This window comes from Paramormyrops kingsleyae, chromosome 24 (assembly GCF_048594095.1).
Source record: "Paramormyrops kingsleyae isolate MSU_618 chromosome 24, PKINGS_0.4, whole genome shotgun sequence".
NCBI lineage: Eukaryota > Metazoa > Chordata > Actinopteri > Osteoglossiformes > Mormyridae > Paramormyrops > Paramormyrops kingsleyae.
In genome coordinates this window covers 17,481,286-17,500,588 of record NC_132820.1, presented here as the reverse complement: position 1 = coordinate 17,500,588, position 19,303 = coordinate 17,481,286, and the positions used below count along the sequence as shown (strand labels likewise).

Below are 19,303 nucleotides of genomic sequence, written 5' to 3'. Positions count from 1 at the left end.
AGGGGTGGAAGCAGAAGTGAAGGAAGGAAGGCCAGCTGGTCAGGAGAGCAGAACATAAGGCTGATGTTTGAACAGAGGTCATTTGCAGATAAACCCTCATGTTTAACCAAGAGGTCATCATTTTCACTTTTCAACCTTAACCCTTAGGTAACATATTGCCTGATCTGCCGTTTTCTAGTTATGCCCAAATAAAGCTTTATGAACCAAATGCTGTATTTTCTGACACCACTAGATGGTGCTCCATTTAAAAAATGGCTCAATTCATGCCCCAACATAAACCAAGAGTACCATCAAATGGGATCAAAAAATGCAGAAAATGGTTCATAAAGCTTAATTTGAGCTTTACTACCATTTTCTCCCAAAATCTTTGGGAAGCAAAGTTACCTGAGCTCCAGGGATAGAAGCAAAGGGGTTGGTGGGTCTGAGAACAGGCTGGTTGTACATCATGGGCTGAGGTGCCATCACTGGGACTCCACCCATCTGGCCCATCTGCGGGGGGATCTGTCAGAGGGAGACAACCAATCACACGCTGCCCAGTTTGGGGTCTGCCAGACCTGCTGAATCTGCTTTTTCCCCCCCAATATGAATGGCAACCATAAACCACATGACTCTGGCTGTGGACCAGGGGACCCACCATTCCATACACAGGCACTTGGGGTGTCGTCATGGGAAACGGCATCGGGGCTGGGGTCTACAAGGAGAGAGCACAGGGGCATCAGCGACATGGGGCGGGGGGGGGGGGGGGGGGGCGGGGGGCGGCCGAAACGACAGCACATCAAGCAGAACTACTTTCAGTGTGGCTAATGGCGGTAATCACACGCAGATCATGCGGCTCAGGGAAAAAAAAAATTAAATAAAAATTTAAAAATTAAGTTCTGCGATACATTTCCCAAAATACGAATCGTAATACAGGCTAAAGGCTGGTCTGATTTCTTAGTGTTTTTAGAGATCCATTGTCTGGTGCAGGTTAAACGTGCTTAAGGATTACCGTAATTATTTTTGTAATTGTTTAAGATGCAGCAGCCCACCAGCTGTAATCAGGCTCATTCTGCGCTGAATCCGGCAGCTCATTGGGAGACGATCAGCACCACTTTGTGTGGAGCTACAGGTTCTCATTCTCTTATTGTCTCACACACACTCAGAAGCGTTTCTGAGTGACACGCGTCCCGTTCCAGTCCTCCTAATCAGACGTAATTACGTGGGCTGGACGCTTTGTTTCAACACAAGAGAAATGAACTGGGGAATTTCAGACAATAACGGCTGATTAAAAAATGAACTTGTATCAAGATTTAATTATGAAATGCACAATTATTTAATGCAAAAACCACTGGGAGGATGAAGGATGCCCAGCCATTTGAGAGCCGTATTCACCGCACAAACCGCACATGCTACTTCGAGACAGACATGAGGCGACGACGGAACGGAACGGAGCAGATTTTACAGGAAGCGGAATCCCCGAGACCTGCTGAAAAGCAGCAGAGCAGACAGAGGCACCGTGAGAGGCGGCAGAGGCGGTACTTACATAACCAGCGTAAATCATGCCATTCTGCAGCGTTAGGGAAACACCAGAGAGCAGACAGTGAGAAGCAGGGAAGCAACAAAGGTTCTGAGAGTGGAGCAGAGGGCAGGAAGATAGGGGGCAGCACTGCAGCCAGGAGGAGAGCTGAGTAAGGAGGGGGCATCTGCCCAAACCCCACACAGACACACAGTAAAGAGGTGTCACTGAGCAGCATTAAAGCCAGCCCCCCGACACAGACACACACACAGACAAGGGGGCATTGAGCTGGTGAAGATGGGCATTAAAACCCTCCCCCCATTTTATCAGGCACAGATCAGGCTTTTAGCCACGTACAGTGTAATCAGCCCTCGGCCGACACCAGGACACAGCCGCTGAGCTGACTTTCCATCCCATTCATTAAGGGGAGGACCTGAGGACACTCACCATGGGCGGTACGGGCATGGGGGCGGGGGCCATGGGTGCAGGGCCCCAGGCGGCGGTGGTGCTCATGGTCTTGGACTGCCAGTTGGTGCCGCCTGTCAGCTTCTTCTCACCAAGCTGGTTCCACTGCATGTCCGGCCTGAGGGTAGCCAGAACATTCAGGACACGTGGACAGATACCTTCAGGGCGCAAAATCAACGGGACAGCATTTCAGAAATGGAAACACTCACTTTTTGGCTGGCGTCCCTCCGAAATACAAGTCTGTGAAAGAGAACAGAGACAGGCGACAGCTAGTGAATGGACGGCCTCGCTCTGGATGCTATCATCCGACGTGTCTGTTCATTTGCAAACGGCTCCTTCTGGGAAGCCATTAATCTTACTGGACTGGATTACTGTCCGCACAGCCAGAGGGTAACGGCACCACGAGCCGGTACAGACGGTGCTATGGCAGCGCATCGTCACGGATCCTCAGCACGCCACCGAGAGCCAACGGTCCACTTACTGCCCACGAGGTTTGCCAAGGACGAGTCGAGGTCGTTGGCGAGAAGCTTCCCTCCGGGGTGCGGGGGCATGCCGGGGGCCAGACTCTGCGTGGGCACCGTGGGCTTTAGAAGGTCTCCTGTGTGCCAACCTGTGCCAGGAGAGAGGGACAGTGCAGATATCCTAAAGGTCCCCGTCTGACAGAAAAGGCTCTTTGCGTGATGTGTGAATCGGCTTCCTCAGAGTCGTTTCTATAGAAACCGGCTCACGGTTTCCGGGCCGATTCCGGCATGCCGGCACAGGGAAGCCGGTGAAGGTCAGCAGGGTGAACGTGCCGCCTCTGAGCGCCAGACTGGGGGACACAGGACAGCAAAGCAGCGCTTGCTCAGGAAATGGCAGCGGCCGCTGAGAGACAGGCGCCGTTCAGGGAGACCCTTCCTGCTTACCCAGCAAAAAGACCCACATGGGATAAAAAAAAAGGATGTACTCACCAGCAATGCACAGGTCAGCAGGGCGGCCGGACGACCACGCAGGGCAGGAGGGCGGGAGGCAGAGAGACACAGATCACATTAGAGCAGAACCTGGCTGTTAGACCAACACGCCGGAAAGGGAGACGGGGGTAGGGTTAGCTGGAGGAGCAGCGAGGCCAGGCGAGGGGCTCGTGAGCAGGGAGGACACCACAGGAGAATTGCTACTTCCCTTCAAGGCCCCCTCCCCCCAAGGGCCACCGTTAAGAAACCTGCAAGCGTAACAAGAGGTGTCAGACTGCAGCAGGCAGAGTGGAGGAGGGGGTGCGCCGTAATGAGCAGAGGACCCAGCGGAAGCAGGCAGTAGCGGCACTCAGACGGAGGAGGCCGGCGAGCTCGGGTTCGAGTTTTAGCTTGAGGTTCGAGGCGTGTTTGTAGTTTACCAGATGCAGGCTTCACATCGTTACTGGAAACTTTACTCCCGAACACAGCATCAAAATCTACATTCATTGCGGCCAATGGGGGTGCCTGCTGGACAGGATGGATTTCCACACCTGGGGGACAAAGCAGGCACAGAGCAAGGTCTCAGCACACTGCCGCATCACGTGGACCCCTCCCCGGCCCTCCGGTCTGCTTTCATAACATCTCTCTCTCTACCTGCATTCCCGTAGCCACAGAGGGTAAACATGCCTGCGTCCACCTGCGCAGCCGAGAACGTGCAGTTCCCACACACAACCACCCAGAGGGAACCCTCTGACGCAGACGTGGGTGCCTGGCAACGGGCACCGAAATGCATCCCCGTCAGCACGGAGCTGCCACATACGAGCGGGCTCTGACGTCACAGCCGCATCTCCATCAAGCATGACAATCTAGAATTTTCTTCCTTGGCACCAACGCAGTGAGTGATTCAGCATCACACCAACAGAAACATATCACAAGGCAGAACACGGCGAGCCAATGGCGTCCCCAGAAGAGACCCATCCTGCCATCAGAAAATTATGACTGCATTCCTGGTAGGTGCCAACACCTGCTGCTCGTTTTCCTGAACGACTGCTGAGTCAGCATGCCTCAGCATACAAACAAGAACAAAAATTAAGTGTGATTCGCAATTAATAGACAGCTTTTCCCTGCAAGTCCTGATTCTGTCTCCCCTAAATCGTTGATGCCAAGTTAAAGTTTCTTGGATGGCAAAATATTCCCTAGTAACACAGAAAATGTGACAAATGTACAATCTTTATATTGAGAGATATGACACAAAAAGGCTCTGCATGTCACAGGACTGTGACGGTCCCCTGGCAGGACTGTGACGGTCCCCTGGCAGGACTGTGACGGTCCCCTGGCAGGAACGCACGCGCTCAGCGGTGGACACAGTGCAAAGCCTGCGAGGAAACATCTGCGCAGAGATGGCGGTTCCTTGGCTTGTGTCCTAAAGTACCGGATCACCACACAGGATGGCACTGATATCAACGTCCTCAAGCAAAAGAGATTAGGACACCGAGAGGAACTGGGACGCAAATAAGGTCAAAAACTCACAGGGGACGAAGCCGTAAGCATGAAGAAACCTACATTAAACAGAATCCCCAGGCGGCGTGCAGCTACTGCTGGACACACACAGCCATGGGGCTGTTTGCTATAAGCAGACATGAAGATGGTCTCCACTGCAGAGAGGCCCCTGCAGGCTGATGTGCGGACACCTCGCAGCCGGCACACGCCGTCATTTATCCAGGCAACATCGACATGGGGCACTGCAGGTCACATGCAGACACTAGCAGAGTCACACAACATGCTTAGCTTACAGCACGCACGCACGCACGCACGCACACACGCACAGCCTAGCTTTCAGTACACACAGACAAGCACACTGTGGTGTGAGGACACACTGTCACCCGGACACGCCCCGGTGTGACAGCACACAGCCTACCTCCCCAGGCGCTGCTGACAGTGGAGATGGCGGGCGTGCTCTGCACTGTGGGGACGAAGGCAGGCTGCAGGTCAAACAGGTCACTGCTGAGGTTTGGCACACTGGAGGAGGACAGAGTGGCAGCAATGAGCGTCAGGAGGCCCGGGCGGAGACAGAAGGGGACGTGGCTCAGCGAGCCGTATATCCTCCCTGCTCACGCCGCCCCCGTTGTACCTGTTGGCGGCAGGGGCCGGGGCCGGGTTGGCGAAGGGGTCCACCCCCACAGTGCTTCCATTGGCGCTCCCCATCGACTGAGTGCTAGGGGACGCCGACGGGGTCTGTATGCCAATCTCTTTCAGCCGCTGGTCCTGTCCAACAGGAGACAGGATCTTTACCTTTAGCCTCAGCGTGGAGGATGGAGGGGGACCGCTACTGTCTGCTGGGTGTGAAGGGCACTTGTGTACAGGGACCTGGGCCTGCTGGCCACAAAATGACCGGGCAGGGGGGGGGGGGGGTCTGGAGCCAGGAAGGTAATTAGAATAGAGGTCTGAGTCTGTCACAGCAGTGCCGACAAAGCCATGGTGAAAGAGACCAGGGAATGACGGTCGCCACCTGCACACACCCAGGATGCGATAATAAACGACACACAGCGAGAATCGCAGACTGAGACACCAAGACTACTGAGCCCGGAAAACTCAATAACAATGTTACACACATGACCAATATGAGATGCTCTATGCACGAAGAATCTGGAATTTGTTCACTGCTTTACCAAAAACAGACAGGGCGCTCTTTACAGAATCACTGATGGGGGAAAAGGGAGGAGGCCATCACAAGACAAGCAGCTTCCTCTAGCAGGAGAAGGAAGTCACGGACATGCTGTTAGTGATGATAAATGGACCTCCCGGGTAACCCTAACCCATCCTGACCCGTCAATCTTCCCGGCTAACCCTAACCCACCCTGACCCGTCAATCTTCCCGGGTAACCCTAACCCATCCTGACCCGTCAATCTTCCCGGGTAACCCTAACCCATCCTGACCCGTCAATCTTCCCGGCTAACCCTAACCCACCCTGACCCGTCAATCTTCCCGGGTAACCCTAACCCATCCTGACCCGTCAATCTTCCCGGGTAACCCTAACCCATCCTGACCCGTCAATCTTCCCGGCTAACCCTAACCCATCCTGACCCGTCAATCTTCCCGGCTAACCCTAACCCATCCTGACCCGTCATTCCTCCCGGCTAACCCTAACCCATCCTGACCCGTCAATCTTCCCGGCTAACCCTAACCCACCCTGACCCGTCAATCTTCCCGGCTAACCCTAACCCACACTGACCCGTCAATCTTCCCAGCTAACCCTAACCCACCCTGACCCGTCAATCTTCCCGGCTAACCCTAACCCATCCTGACCCGTCATTCCTCCCGGTTAACCCTAACCAATCCTGGCCCGTCACTCCTCTCGGGTAGCCCTAACCCATCCTGGCCCTTCAATTCTCCCGGGTAACCCAAACCAACCCTGGCCCTTCAATCCTCCCGGGTAACCCAAACCAATCCTGGCCCTTCAATCCTCCCGGGAAACCCTAACCAATCCTGGCCCGTAACTCCTCCTGGGTAACCCTAACCCATCCTCACCTTGAGGGACTGCATCCTGGTCTGCTCCTCCTCCAGGGCCTGCTGCTTCTCCTTCTCATCCATGCGGCTGAAGGACATGCCCGTGTTGGACAGCGAGGACACAGCGCTGGACAGGGTGCTGGCTCTGTGGGCAGAAAGGAATGTTATGGACTGAGGAGGGTAATGACCTGATGGATGTGCGCGATCTCTCTCGCTTACTTGCTAGCTGCCGACAGCTCCTTGGTTTTCCTGCCCTCCAAAGAAGCCAGGTGCTGCTCCAAGGCTTCCAGGAGGCTGCTGGGGGCCTGTCGGGGAGGGAGTCGGGGAGGGGGGACGCGGCTGAGAAGGGAGCAAGGTATAGGCACGCAGTCACAACCACCCCCCCGCCCCTACCTGCTCCTCGCAGGTCTCACACGATGCACTACCATCCCAAAACATGGTTACATGCCTCAGCTATTAGCTTAACAAGCTTCAGGGACAAAACGCAAGGGATTCAGAAAAAGAAGGGGGACGGGACAGCATTCAGGCTGACATGCACAGCGCAGTGGCCCATGCGAGCATATACACAGGCCTGTGCTGGGCACCACGCTGCCCCCTGCTGGATCACACAGGACTGCATATATGCTTAGACACAGACACGTCCACACCAAGGGCACACACATACACACGCACGCACCCACACACACTTTGGCTTCCATCCTCTCCCACGCTGATGTCATGTTAACATGCTGGGTCTGAAATTAAAAAGGTCTTAAGTTCAGAAAGGGTTCTATCTGTTTCACTCTCTCTCTATCTAGTAGATATATATCACCAGATACGGCCACCAGGACTTCAGAGGGTTTGGAAGCCAAAGCCGTCGACGGAGGAAAGAACAGACTCCTCACACGCTCATGGTGAAAAGGGGGAGGGAAAAAAAGAACAGGAGTACTGAGGATTCTAGACAGTGTAAAGAAAAGCCAGAACTTCTCGAAGGGAGAAACAGGTGAACAAAACGGGGGGGGGGGGGGGGGCGGGGAAGATTAAGGGCATTAAGCATTCGCTGCTCTCCCCACAGCTTTTTGAAAAAGGCTCCTCGGAGGATCGCGTTCAACTGGAGCTATGGTGCTATGTCTGCCCGCTACAGCTAGCATGCATGGGGTTAAAAACCAACAATGCAAAATAGGCGGGGGGCAGTCAGGAGGAGAGAGGAAATAAAGAGTAAAACGTTTTAGAAGCTGCAGATCTTCAAATGTACGACTGCACCCGAATCCCCTAAATGCACCAAAGTTTCACTGGGAAGATGCAAATTAAGAGAGTAGTGACCAAATTTATACTTTCCAGTACAAAGGTCATGCAACACCACCGTCTACCATATGGAATTCTACTAATGCTTAAGAGAGGTTTACCTCTTACTGTGACCTGTTTTTTGCACTCTTTAAAATAAGGTTTTTATTCAAGGAAACGGCCTCAACATGCGAGAATTTTTCTATCAGACAAATACGATCCATTAATCCACAACAAAACTGCATAACAGCATAAAAAGATCCAGCCATTTCATATCAAACAAAAATCAAACAGTAATACAACTTATATAACTTTGATACAAAACCTTCTAAAACTGCAAAGCGTAGATTAATTTGAAGTCTGCCTGCCCAAAAGCTCTCAAGTTAAATGCAGATCAGACTGACTGCACCCAAGGAGACACAGAGAGCCAGTGATAGAGGCTTGGGCCCTGACCCGCAAGGGGGGGGCAGGGGGGGGGGGGGGTTAATCACAGAGCGAGAGCAGGAGAGAGAGGTGGCCTGTAGGGTGAGTAGGGAATGACAGCGTTTTGAATGGAGCCACGAGTAGATATCGAGATGAAATGTACACTGACCTGTGTTAGATCTGGGATGTCACCCTGATCAATTCCAACTTGCTGTGTCACAAAAAGGGCGAACAGAACCAAAACCGAAAAGAAAAAACAACAACAACAGTAAAAGAAGAGGGGGATAAGAAAAGAAAAATATATAACAAAAGGAGCCATTACTCCATGCAGTGACTGGTAAACAACAGAAAAAGGGACTTGGCATGCATCACGCACAGAGGACTGCACTGGAATGGGTTTGCACACGGAAATGCCTCGGACGGTGCTCAACTTGGGGCTGGTGTAGTGGGATGTGGTATTCATGTACTCATGTAACCGGAAGGTGGGCAACATCCAAAGAGAACAGTGAGCAGATGCTGACTTTGGAAAAACTACACAGACAGATGGCAAAAGACATTTTATACCTCTACAAGTAACAAATGCACCTTTATAATAATCAATGGAAGTCAAGTCTGCACTACAGAAACCCCATCATACTTAATCCATAAATACTGGGCTGTTACAGAAGGGAGTACCATTCAGAAATTCTTGCTATCAAGCAGGGATAAGCAAAGGGAGGTCGATAATGGCCTTGGGGTCTTATATAAGTATGCCCCCTACTGGACTGGAGGATTGGTGGGTGCCCTTTGACGCCTTATACTCTCAATCTGTAAAATGCAAGCGGGAGGGGGGGCGGTTTGACACCCATTAGGCTACTGTGCAGGCATAAAAAAAAAAAACAAAAAAAAAGGAAAGAAGGGCTTTGAAGGTCATCACAGGTGCACCACTAACCCCATCTGCGAAGCCTAAAGCGGATTGGGGGGGGGGGGGTTGGGGAATAGCCATGTGGCTGAACATGCAGGTAGAAAACAAGGCCACAGCACCCTACTGCCCTTGGGTCCAGGCAGTCGGTGGGTAGCTGTGTGAGAAAGAGGGACACGTCTCTCACTAGTCCATGCAATGCAGGGCGTCAGGCATTAAACAGGCTGCAGGGGTCGGGGGTGGGGTGGCAGGGGGTGCGCAGGGCTGCATCCCCCACAGCGACACAGTGTAGCAGCACTGGGAGGAGGACTCGGCAGAAAGGGTGCATCTTCTCACAGTTACGTCTTCACAGAAATTTGTGGCTTTTGAGTCTCTGTGAACCCAGAGGGGATTAACTGCACCCCCCTGGGAAGGGCAATGCGGTCGTCTGTAGTAACAGCCGATCAATCATTGTGGCGCCCGGCAAAGATTTAGAGACAGACAGACAGCATGGCAATCATGGGAGAAGCTGTTACTGTACTGTACTGTACTGCAGCACCCCGCTGTTACTGAGGATACGTCACACAGCAGTGACACTGCAGTTAGGTGACACCTCCAGACCGGCAGCACTAAGCACTGTGTTAAGGACCCCGAGAGCCCTGAGAGCGGGCTTAGCTCGACCCACCCCTACTCATCTTCAAATGACACATCAGGCCCAGCTTACGCAGCGCTCCCCTAATGGCAACCTTTAATACGGAGGACTGCTTAAGGGGTAGCAGAACCAGACAAATAACAGTCAAGCACTTGACGCATGACTACAGGCCTGCCCACCGCGCCCCCAGGAGAAAGGAAGCGAGACTGTACCTCGGCCACTTTGAGAAACTCTGACAGCTTGGTCATCCTATAGAGGAATTTCTTATAAATATCCAGGGCTTCTTTGCACTGGTTCTTCTTCATGTCAAAGTACTTCTCTGAAAGGACAAAAATGGGAAGAAGATCTCACTGCAGATTTCGCTACAGACAGTGACCAAAGACTATTATTTATAATATTAAAGTAATTAGCAAGGAGCTTGTTTACGGACAGGAGCACCGTAATTTACTTGTATGGTCCTGCCAAGTCATCATCGGCCAACGACGGAAAGCAGGATAATAGCAGAGCTCAGTAAATTCCCCCAGCCATAATAATTACAGCAGAAACGGGGCCCATTATGTTGAGAAAGAGATCCGCAAAGGAACTCTAGAGAAGACAAAGGGCCGATTTCCAGTCGCACGCTCTATGGAAAGGGGCCGGCTCTGAAAGACGCACACAACGATGACACCTTGGGAATGGGGCACCGTTGAACTTGCCAGCGCCGGCTGGGCCGGGGAATTTCCCTGTGAAGATCGAGCAGAGCGCCGGCCCAACCTTCCGCTCACTTACCCAGTAAGTTAATGACACCCTCGTTGTAGGCAGCAAACAGACGGATGGAATCCTTGAAGAGCAGCATGAAGGCAGCGTTGATGACGCCATTGGTCAGCTCGTTGGGGTTGGCCTGGCAAGGGGGTTAGAGCAGCAGCCGTGAGTATACCGGCCCAGACGGGCAACCTCCTGCGTGCTAAGGACACCCGGGACGTACCTCGAAGTCCAGCAGTGCGTCTAGCTGGTTCTGAATGATCGGAAGGGTCTTGATGAGCTTCTCGGTGTTCATGGTTCGCATCACCCCATCGGTACTGTTGGAAAGGGCGGATAGAGGAAAGGAGATTCCAGCACCTTCCAGCTGGCTTATGAAGGGGACAGCCTGGGCTTAACTGCTGTAATTATGAGCTAAATGGCCAAATTCGGTTACCACAGTAAACACATTCAACACAGCAGCTGTAAAACGACCTCGCACAGAGTTCTCTCACCCCCTCTTCATCTTGGTGAAGTCCACCGCGACCAGTCGGTAGGACAGGGCCTTCTCATTCAGGTATCTGCTGTAGCGTCTGATGAACGTCGACATGTCGTAGCCTGGAGAACACAAACTCTCGCCCTTAGCAGAGGGCCAACCTAAACGTGCGCTATGCCATGCCTGTGGGAGACGCCATCTCATTTTCTTGCTCAAATTTCAATTTGCCCACCTTGTAATGCTCCTTTATCCAGGAAGTTGTTCAGGTTAAACAGGGTGTTCCTCGACGCCAAGTACTGGATGAACCGCTGGTGGGGGGGGGGGAGGGGGAAGTTGACAAAAATGAAACAGTTGAAAACAGTTGCGACTGAGTGAGATACGGTTGCAATAAGTGCAGCATTTCCTTCCCTATAGAAAAAAGCCATAGTGCCCCACCCACTTCCCACAATGCACTGCAGAGGAAGGCCGGGTATTTACAGAGCAGACGGCTGACATACAGCACTCCCTATCAGGCACCCTCACAAGCTCACGCAAGTCAATGGTACCACTTCACTTTCAGCCCATTTCCAGCTTCCCCATGGGGAGAGAAACCCATTGTTCAGAACTACCCATTTATCACCACCCAGCAACTCTCCGGGAGACCAAAACTTTCAACTATCACAGGAAAACAATCAGGTCCAGAGATTTTTTAGTGAGATTCTGCAGGTTGTCCCGACTATACAGAATTGCCTATACACAGGCAAGCACACAATGCAGTTATATTTTTATAATTTATGCTTATAAATAGCGACATTTACCAGGGCAGGCCAGGTCAAACGAGAGCTTCCGACCAAACAGGAAGCATTCCAAAGCCATTGTTCGGCCGGAAGACTATGGCCATCCACCCCGCTCCAAACAGGAATTCCTCAGCGCAGCGTGGCCTTTTGATGACCACCAGCACCAAATTCTTTACAGTCATCGTCAGGTAGTAAAATAACATCTGTCTTTTACAGATAAAATTAGCTGCTGACAGGACAGAATCGCTCAAGCTGTGTCACCTGCTGACCAGAAGTCATGCAGCGAGGTGACATAATGGGCACCTTTTGCTTGAGGACCCAATTGACACTAGCTGACCTCTGAAACCCACCCGTCCCCGCTGCCTGAGCGGGGGGAGGGGGCTTCCCAGTATGGAAACGTGTGATCAGTGGCATCTGCCAGGGAGTGTACTAGATGACCGTGTGCTTTGCAGACATGGGAGGATGTCTGGAATAGTTTCTCAGAAGAATTACAGGATAACAGCAGGATCTCTACGAGAGCCAGACAAGCCTTGGACAACAGTGATACAGCATTTCCGTTCGGTATCATGAGAAATGTAGAAATCATGTTTACTTTAATGCAGCCTCATGATGTGTGGCACTAATCCAACATCTACGGCACAGGCAGTCGTGGGACTGATGGACAGCAGATCTCCAGCTGTCTGGATGGCATCAGAGCACCGTGACATTACCGTGTGAAGGGACAGGCATCCTGCACATTGGCCAGATCTCACACTGCCCGGACTTCCCGAGAAACAGCTCATCTACTCCTCCCCAGAAACCTGCCTGCCTGCCAGAAAGCCTTTCGGAGGTCAGCGCACACCTGCACCTGATTTAGGTTACCGAGCTGAACGGCGGTACTTCAGCGAGGCGGCTATAAGGCAACCAGGCTGCAGCTCCCCCCCCCCCCCCCCCAGCGTGCGCAGTGCTTAAAATACCCTCTGTCATTCTCCTTGATTTTCACTTCCTTTTTGGGAAAGGCTTGACGCAATGACTCCGGTGCCGCGTCACCCCCGAAAGCTCTGCATTCCGTATGTAGGACATCAGCAGAGTGATTCACAGTTCGCATGTGTGCTCGCCTCTGTGCCTGATGCACCCAGGGGAGCTCCTGCACAACATCTCCTTAGCGTCCTGAACGTGTAGCCAGTGGGGCTCACAGGAGCAAACACACGTCCTCCTCTGTGGGAACGTGTCCCAATAAAAGCAGAGCTACTGCATCTAAGTCCCTAACAGTGAAACACTACTCAATCAATGCAGAGGGGGCGGCTTTGTGCTCCTTGCTAGGCTTACATAGTTCTTCTAGGCAACAGGTGATGAACGTTCTCACTGGCTATCATAAAAATGCTAAATAATAACAAGTGAGAATGAAATGATGAGGTTCCCCTTTGTTTCCTAGGAAATGCCCACAAGTCACGGTTTCAGTAAGTGATCTGAGTGGGGAACAAATGCAGAACAGGTTCTCAGCACTATTTCAGAGGCTCTGCCACCACTGGCACCACACCAAGAGACCACCTACAGAAATCAGGCAAAAACAATGGCTTTTAACCTCAAAATTACAACAGCAGAGAGAGAATGAAGTAACCTAATCCACAGCAGCAGTGCAAAGCAGTAATTGACAGGCATTAAGGACTGATGCTCTGAAGGAATCTGCTCAAACCAACTAACATTTCAATGTCTGCGATATGAGGGAGAAGGGAGGGGCACGGCCATGGGGGGGGGGGGGGGCAGGGAGGGGACACCGCAGGGAAGGAGGGGGCAGCTGCAGCGGTAGGTCTGGTACACAGTGCAAAGTGCCAGCTCTGCCCAACATTACCAGGACTGCAGCAAGATAGCATGAAAACAGCCAGCCTCGTGATAAGGGTGTTCCCGATGCGAAAATATCCCAAACTGGAGTGATCAGTGCCAGAGTTATGCGGATGTTTGGTACATTTCAGTAAATCTGTAAGAATTATCTGAACACACGAAGCCCCACTCGGAGAATGAAGGCGCAAGCTCACCTCGTTGCCGTACATCATGAGGTGGTGCGTGGTAATGAGAGACTTGAAGACCACCACCCAGCTGTTGTTGGCCGTCCTCTCGAACAGCGTGTCGGCCAGCTGGGGAATGTTCACGTTCATCTCATTGGTGCAGTGGATCAGGTCTGCAAAGCATACAAAGGCCATGCACACTCAGAAGCTGGGTAATTAACCTCTGCCAGTATACGGCAATAAACCAAGTAACAATGCACAATATACTCAGCAGCCATTTGGAAATCTCACAGCCAGCTGAAGCTTTAGAGGATGGCAGATATTCAGAGGCTCATTTAGTAATAATTACCCTTTTCCCCCACAGATTTGCAGTATGTTTTAATGGGAAAATGCTGTTTGTTTTGCCAAGAAAACACACTTACATCCATACCACTTATAATAAAACAGCAATGAAGTTGCCCCTACAAAACAGGAACCTTAAATGCATGTTTGTATCTCTCCTCATCTAAGACCTGACTTAAGACCCAACGTAAATTTATGGATTAACAAGCCTATGCAGCTGAATGGAAATGCAAAAAAGCAAATGAAACAAATGAAATGCAACAAAACAGAGGACGTTAGGTTTTGCTTCTTGTGATGGTTTTTAAATCGCCTCTTGTAAGTTGTGGTATTTTTTTTTTTTCTTTTTAAACAGCAGAGACATATCCGAAGTATAACCGCAGGACCAGCTCCAGCTGGGAAGAGAACCATAAGATACAGGGATGAAGGAACAGGGATGAAGGAACTGGGACTGGAGACAGGGCGGAAGAAAAACACCAAGATGTCAGCAGAGAAAACAACACAGTGTTATATGAGAGAGAGGGAGGTGCACAGGAAGTGAGGAGTGCAGCCCTAAGCAGACTTCACCCCACCCAGGAAACTCACACCCTGGAGAATGCATGTGCTACTCGGCTGACAATGACAATGACCCCATTCCAAACAAAGTTAGACTTCACACAGGAACGATCAATGCGCTGGGAGACGGGCCCCGTCAGGTCAGGAGGCACCTGATACGGCACCAGGGAAAAGGCTACAGATCTCATGCCAGAAGGGCAAATCCAACACGCAACATTTGGGCCGACGCTAGATGTGGTATAGATGCATTCGGATCGCTTACGTATTGATATCATTGGCATTAACAGACTTGAATGCCCCTGGCATTTAAACGGCATTAAACTGCAGTCAGACTGTTAAACTGCTCCACCACCCAAATACTAAACATTTTGCACTGTAGTAATATGCCTTGATGCTGCAACGTCACTGGCTACTTTTAATCCATCTGTGAAATGTTACTGCTGTTTCTTCGCTGCTGTTACTTACTCTTGCACTGATCACTAAGTCGCTGCTGTTCTGCCATGCAATTGTGCAACATTGTACATTACTTTTTATTTCAGAGGTTTTATCTTAGTTTATTCTATTTTATACCTAGTTTAGATATTTTATTCTAGTATTTTATCTATTTATTGTTTAGTAGCCACACTGCACGAACAGGGACCCGAGAAACTGTGTTTCATTCCTATCAATTTAAATGGTTTGAATGACAATAAATGATTCTTATACTGAAATGGGCCCAGCAGAAAAATGGTTGGGTCTTTAGTGAGGTAGGATGAGAGATAGACCAAATGGATGCAATGCTGCCTATGGCAAACATCAATTTGGTGTAATGGACACCACTTCAATATAACATGACAAGATGCGCAAGATTAAATGATCCAAGTCCCAGAGGATATGGCAGAGTAGGATTCCCAACCCCCAATCCGCAGCCAGTATTCTACTGGGTCATGGAATGCTGAGTTTGGTCAATTTCCAAAAATAAAGTACATATTTTCCTGTTCACATCTGAAAAAAATGGAAACTGTTAAACCTGTAGCTGTAACGGTACTGCCCCCAACCCCCCCAGCCATTTTACTGGTCCATGAAATTTTTGTATGACGTAAAGTGATGAGGGTCATCACAAGGCTGGGATCTCCTATGCTGGAACCCACCATCAGGAATACAATAACTGAAGGAACAAAGTAGAATAAACACAATGGGCATCACCAAACCAGCTATATTTAACTAGAGTCAGGTAGTCAGGAGAACCTTCAGTTATGTAAAAGGAGGTCAGGTTATCCGTGAAATCACCGCCAGAGGCAGACGGCCATCGGGATCGATGGCATCAACAGAAATATTACAAGTAGGGGCTGGCGATCTTCCCAAAAAGTCATATCACAATCTTTTGAATACTCAATCATGAGCCACGATCTGTACTGCGATCCTGCTTCCCAATTTTAAAATGGACTATCCAGACTCAAACAGGCCTAAGGACTTATCTATTAGCACCATTTAAAACATAATATTGCATTAAAGACTGTTTTCAAAATGGTCAGTAAACCTGAGTTAAACTTTATTTTAACTATTAAAGTTGTAATAAGCAATCAGTGGATAACAACCAAATAAGTGCTGAGTGCTTGAAAAAGCTGTTAAGTCGAGACCTTTTTTGGCACCAGCTCCTCGTCCGCCATGCTGAGAGCTCATGATGGCTTGTTTTTCAAATACATCACGCATGAAGGAGACTGTCATAGAGACATGTGACATAACTTGGCCAATCAGCACAGCCATCTAATAGGATGTCATTCTGCTGGTTTGGGAACATAGCATCTAGATCACAGGTGTCAGACTCCAGTACTGGAGGGCCGGAGTCCTGCACATTTTTGGGTTTCCCCTCGTTTAACACACCTGATTCAACTTCTTGTGCCAATTACCACATAGCTGTTGAGCTGAATCATTTGTGGTGGAACAGGGAAAGAACTAAGCTACACAGGGCTGCGGCCCCCCAGGACTGCAGTTTGATACCCCTGATCTAGATGGTCACCAGAATGCTTGCATGATATGCTATGTTCATATCAACATCACGTTATGCACATGACCTCACAAGTGATTTTTTTATGTTTTTAACCAACTTTGGGGACTGCAGGCAGTCCCTGGGCATTACGTACAAATTATGTGGAGATGTGGGCCTCCTGTTGGCGGGGAAAATTACATACTTAACTCGTTTTCATTATGAATTTATTTGGCATTCAATACACATGTCCTGAAGTGTAAAACAAGAAGGGTGTAGCTTCACGAAAAAAAAAGAAAAAAATCATGAACATTGCAGGTGAGGTGGCCGTCTTGTCAATATCGCGATATTGCAGTTATCGCAACATCCCGAGGCTATAACTCTGTATGGCTCCTTTTCTGGTTTTATAAATATCGCACCCCTCCATAAATCACCACTTTAATAGGGTGGAGGGGTTTTTGTGTCCCAATGATCCTAGGAGCTATGCTGTTGGGGTAATCACCCGTGGTAGGGTCTGTCATGGCAAATAGGTCACAGGTGAGGGACCAAACAAAGGATGATTCAAATGCCTCTTGTGGAGCACAACAAGGAACCAGAAACCTCGTCCAAAAAAAGATACACTGAGGAGAGAACTGGGGGGAGCTTGTCAGTGAGTGTCTGATGCCCGGGCCTTCACCCATGCCGTTTACTGCAGGAATGGACTGCAGTTGACCTCAATTGGGGATACAGACAGGTGGTGGGAGTACTAGGGAGAACCTCCCGAATCACACTGACAAGCCTATCCTTAGAAGAACTTTGCATGGAAGTTGGGGACAGTGTCTCTGGATTGGATAACTCGGGTGGTGGGCCCAATTTTTAAGAAAGATCAGAGGATGCGTTCCGAATTCAGGGGGGGATCACGCTCCTCAACCTATGCCAGGGTTCTGGAGAAGAGGGTCCGTTTGTTGGTCAAACCTCAGATGCAAGAGGAGCAATTCCATCCTGATTGTGGAACACTGGACCAGCTCTTTACCCTCACAAGGGTACTGAAGGGTTCATGGGAGTTTGCCCAACCAGCCTACATGCGTTTTGTGGACTTGGAAAAGACATACGATCGATGTATACGAGTTTGGTTCGCATTGCAAGTCAGACTTATTCCCTGTGAGCCTTGGACTCCACCAGGGCTGCTCTTTGTCATATTCAGTTCATAATTTTTATGGACAGAATTTCTAGGTGCAGCCAATGGGTGGAGAGAGTTCAGTTTGAAAATTTCAGGATCGAATCTTTGCTTTTTGCAAATGATGTGGTCCTGTCAGCTTAATCAGACTGTGACCTTCAGCAACCAATGGGGCGGTTTGCAGTGGAGTGTGAAGCAGTCCAGATGAGGATCAGCGCCGCCAAGCATGAGTCCGTGGTTCTCAACCAGAAAACAGTGGATTGCCTTCTCAACGTTGAGCATGACTTAGTGCCACAAGTGGAGGAATTCTTGGGGTTTGGTGCACAAGTGAGGGACGAATGAAGCATGAGACTGACAGGACATGATGCAGCATCAGCAGTCATGTAGCGGTCAATCTAGGCTCCAAACTTCATCTGTGGTCACAAGTTCTGGGTAGTGACCAAAAGAATGGGATCACAGATCGAAGTGGCGGAAATTAGCTTCCTTCGTAGTGTGTCTGACCTCAGCCTTAGAGATAGTGTGAAGAATTCGGACATTCAGGAGAGGCTCACAATAGAGCTACTGCTTCTCTGCACTGAAAGGAGCCAGTTGACGTGGTTCGGGCATCTCAATGGGATGCCTCCTGGACGCCTCCATGGGGAGGTGTCTCAGGCATGTCCAACCAAGAGAAGACCCTGGAGCAGACCCAAGACATGCAGCAGAGATTATATCTCTCAGCTGGCCTGGGAGCTCCTGGGTACCCTCCGGAGGAGCTGGAGGAGTTGGCTGGGGAGAGGGAAATCTGGCCATTTCTGCATGACTGCTGCCCACACAACCCAGACCCAGATAAGTGATGGAATATTACAGTATTTCACAAAAATTTCATATATCAAAATGCAATATTTTTTCCATCCCCTACTGACCTGGAGTCCACATCCACCTTTATAACAATCATAAGCTTTATAGGAGATTCTACCTTTTACTCAAAATCGTTAATATCAAAAACCTGCTTGGCAAGCTAATTGCACTTTGCTGGGTTTGACAGATAGGATGAACAATATTTTTAAAGAAAGCCATAGTATTTGAACACAGCAGTGCATCACCCTTTCCTCGGCAGCCGACCAGGTGCATCCATTTTAGGGTTGGATAGCTCCACCGGACTAAAAACAGCACCAACGAGCAGTGCCAGTTATACCTTAGACCATGGAATGGGGTCAACATAAGCAAGACACACAAAAACACAAAAAAGCAAACCAAGTTTAAGAGGTTTAATCCAATGTTATGGTACTCTGAACTGAGCATTGAAGAAAGAACAAAGTCTGATATAAAAAAGGAGAGAAACAAAAATCACTTCCCACAGAGCTATTCCAGGGGAAAATCACATTTTCATTAAAGATAATCCTAAAAGCTGTACAGCGAGGAGAATAGAACATATTTATCCATGCAGTCTGAAGGAAATAATCACGCTCAGTTAAATCCCCCCACTAAATATCTCCTTGTCAAAAATCAAGTAATATTGACAAAATAAAAAACAGGACGCATTTCCCTTGAGGAACCAAGGCAGCAACATGATTGTGCAGATTATGTTGATTATTCATCTCCAAAGCAATAATCAGAGGAAAAACAGCAGCACCGCCAAGGGGGAAAATAACTTGTGAGGTCATGTTTTGTAGACCGTGGGTGGTTTGTTTGTACACAGCTGTGTGAAGAGGCCATTGT

General features: G+C 49.8%; 1 protein-coding gene across 8 annotated transcripts in view; it reads right to left on the bottom strand.

Moving 5' to 3' along the window:
- Window positions 1-19,303, bottom strand: part of LOC111856884 (phosphatidylinositol-binding clathrin assembly protein-like) — a 30,289-nt gene that overhangs the window by 6,401 nt on the left and 4,585 nt on the right. For 3 of the 8 annotated variants that reach the window (XM_023837178.2, XM_023837179.2, XM_023837180.2), the window contains 18 exons: window positions 13,620-13,762; window positions 11,061-11,136; window positions 10,848-10,950; window positions 10,580-10,673; window positions 10,384-10,495; window positions 9,828-9,934; window positions 8,253-8,294; window positions 6,617-6,702; window positions 6,419-6,542; window positions 5,021-5,154; window positions 4,808-4,908; window positions 3,330-3,440; window positions 2,442-2,570; window positions 2,170-2,200; window positions 1,943-2,078; window positions 1,523-1,546; window positions 635-691; window positions 385-501 (listed from right to left, as the gene is read on the bottom strand). In XM_023837178.2, coding sequence (XP_023692946.1) covers window positions 385-501; window positions 635-691; window positions 1,523-1,546; window positions 1,943-2,078; window positions 2,170-2,200; window positions 2,442-2,570; window positions 3,330-3,440; window positions 4,808-4,908; window positions 5,021-5,154; window positions 6,419-6,542; window positions 6,617-6,702; window positions 8,253-8,294; window positions 9,828-9,934; window positions 10,384-10,495; window positions 10,580-10,673; window positions 10,848-10,950; window positions 11,061-11,136; window positions 13,620-13,762 — 1,727 coding nt within the window. Of the gene's footprint in view, window positions 1-384; window positions 502-634; window positions 692-1,522; window positions 1,547-1,942; window positions 2,079-2,169; window positions 2,201-2,441; window positions 2,571-2,937; window positions 3,441-4,807; window positions 4,909-5,020; window positions 5,155-6,418; window positions 6,543-6,616; window positions 6,703-8,252; window positions 8,295-9,827; window positions 9,935-10,383; window positions 10,496-10,579; window positions 10,674-10,847; window positions 10,951-11,060; window positions 11,137-13,619; window positions 13,763-19,303 lie in introns of those variants that run through there. The other 5 variants (XM_023837182.2, XM_023837181.2, XM_023837184.2 and 2 more) reach the window with 5 other exon arrangements.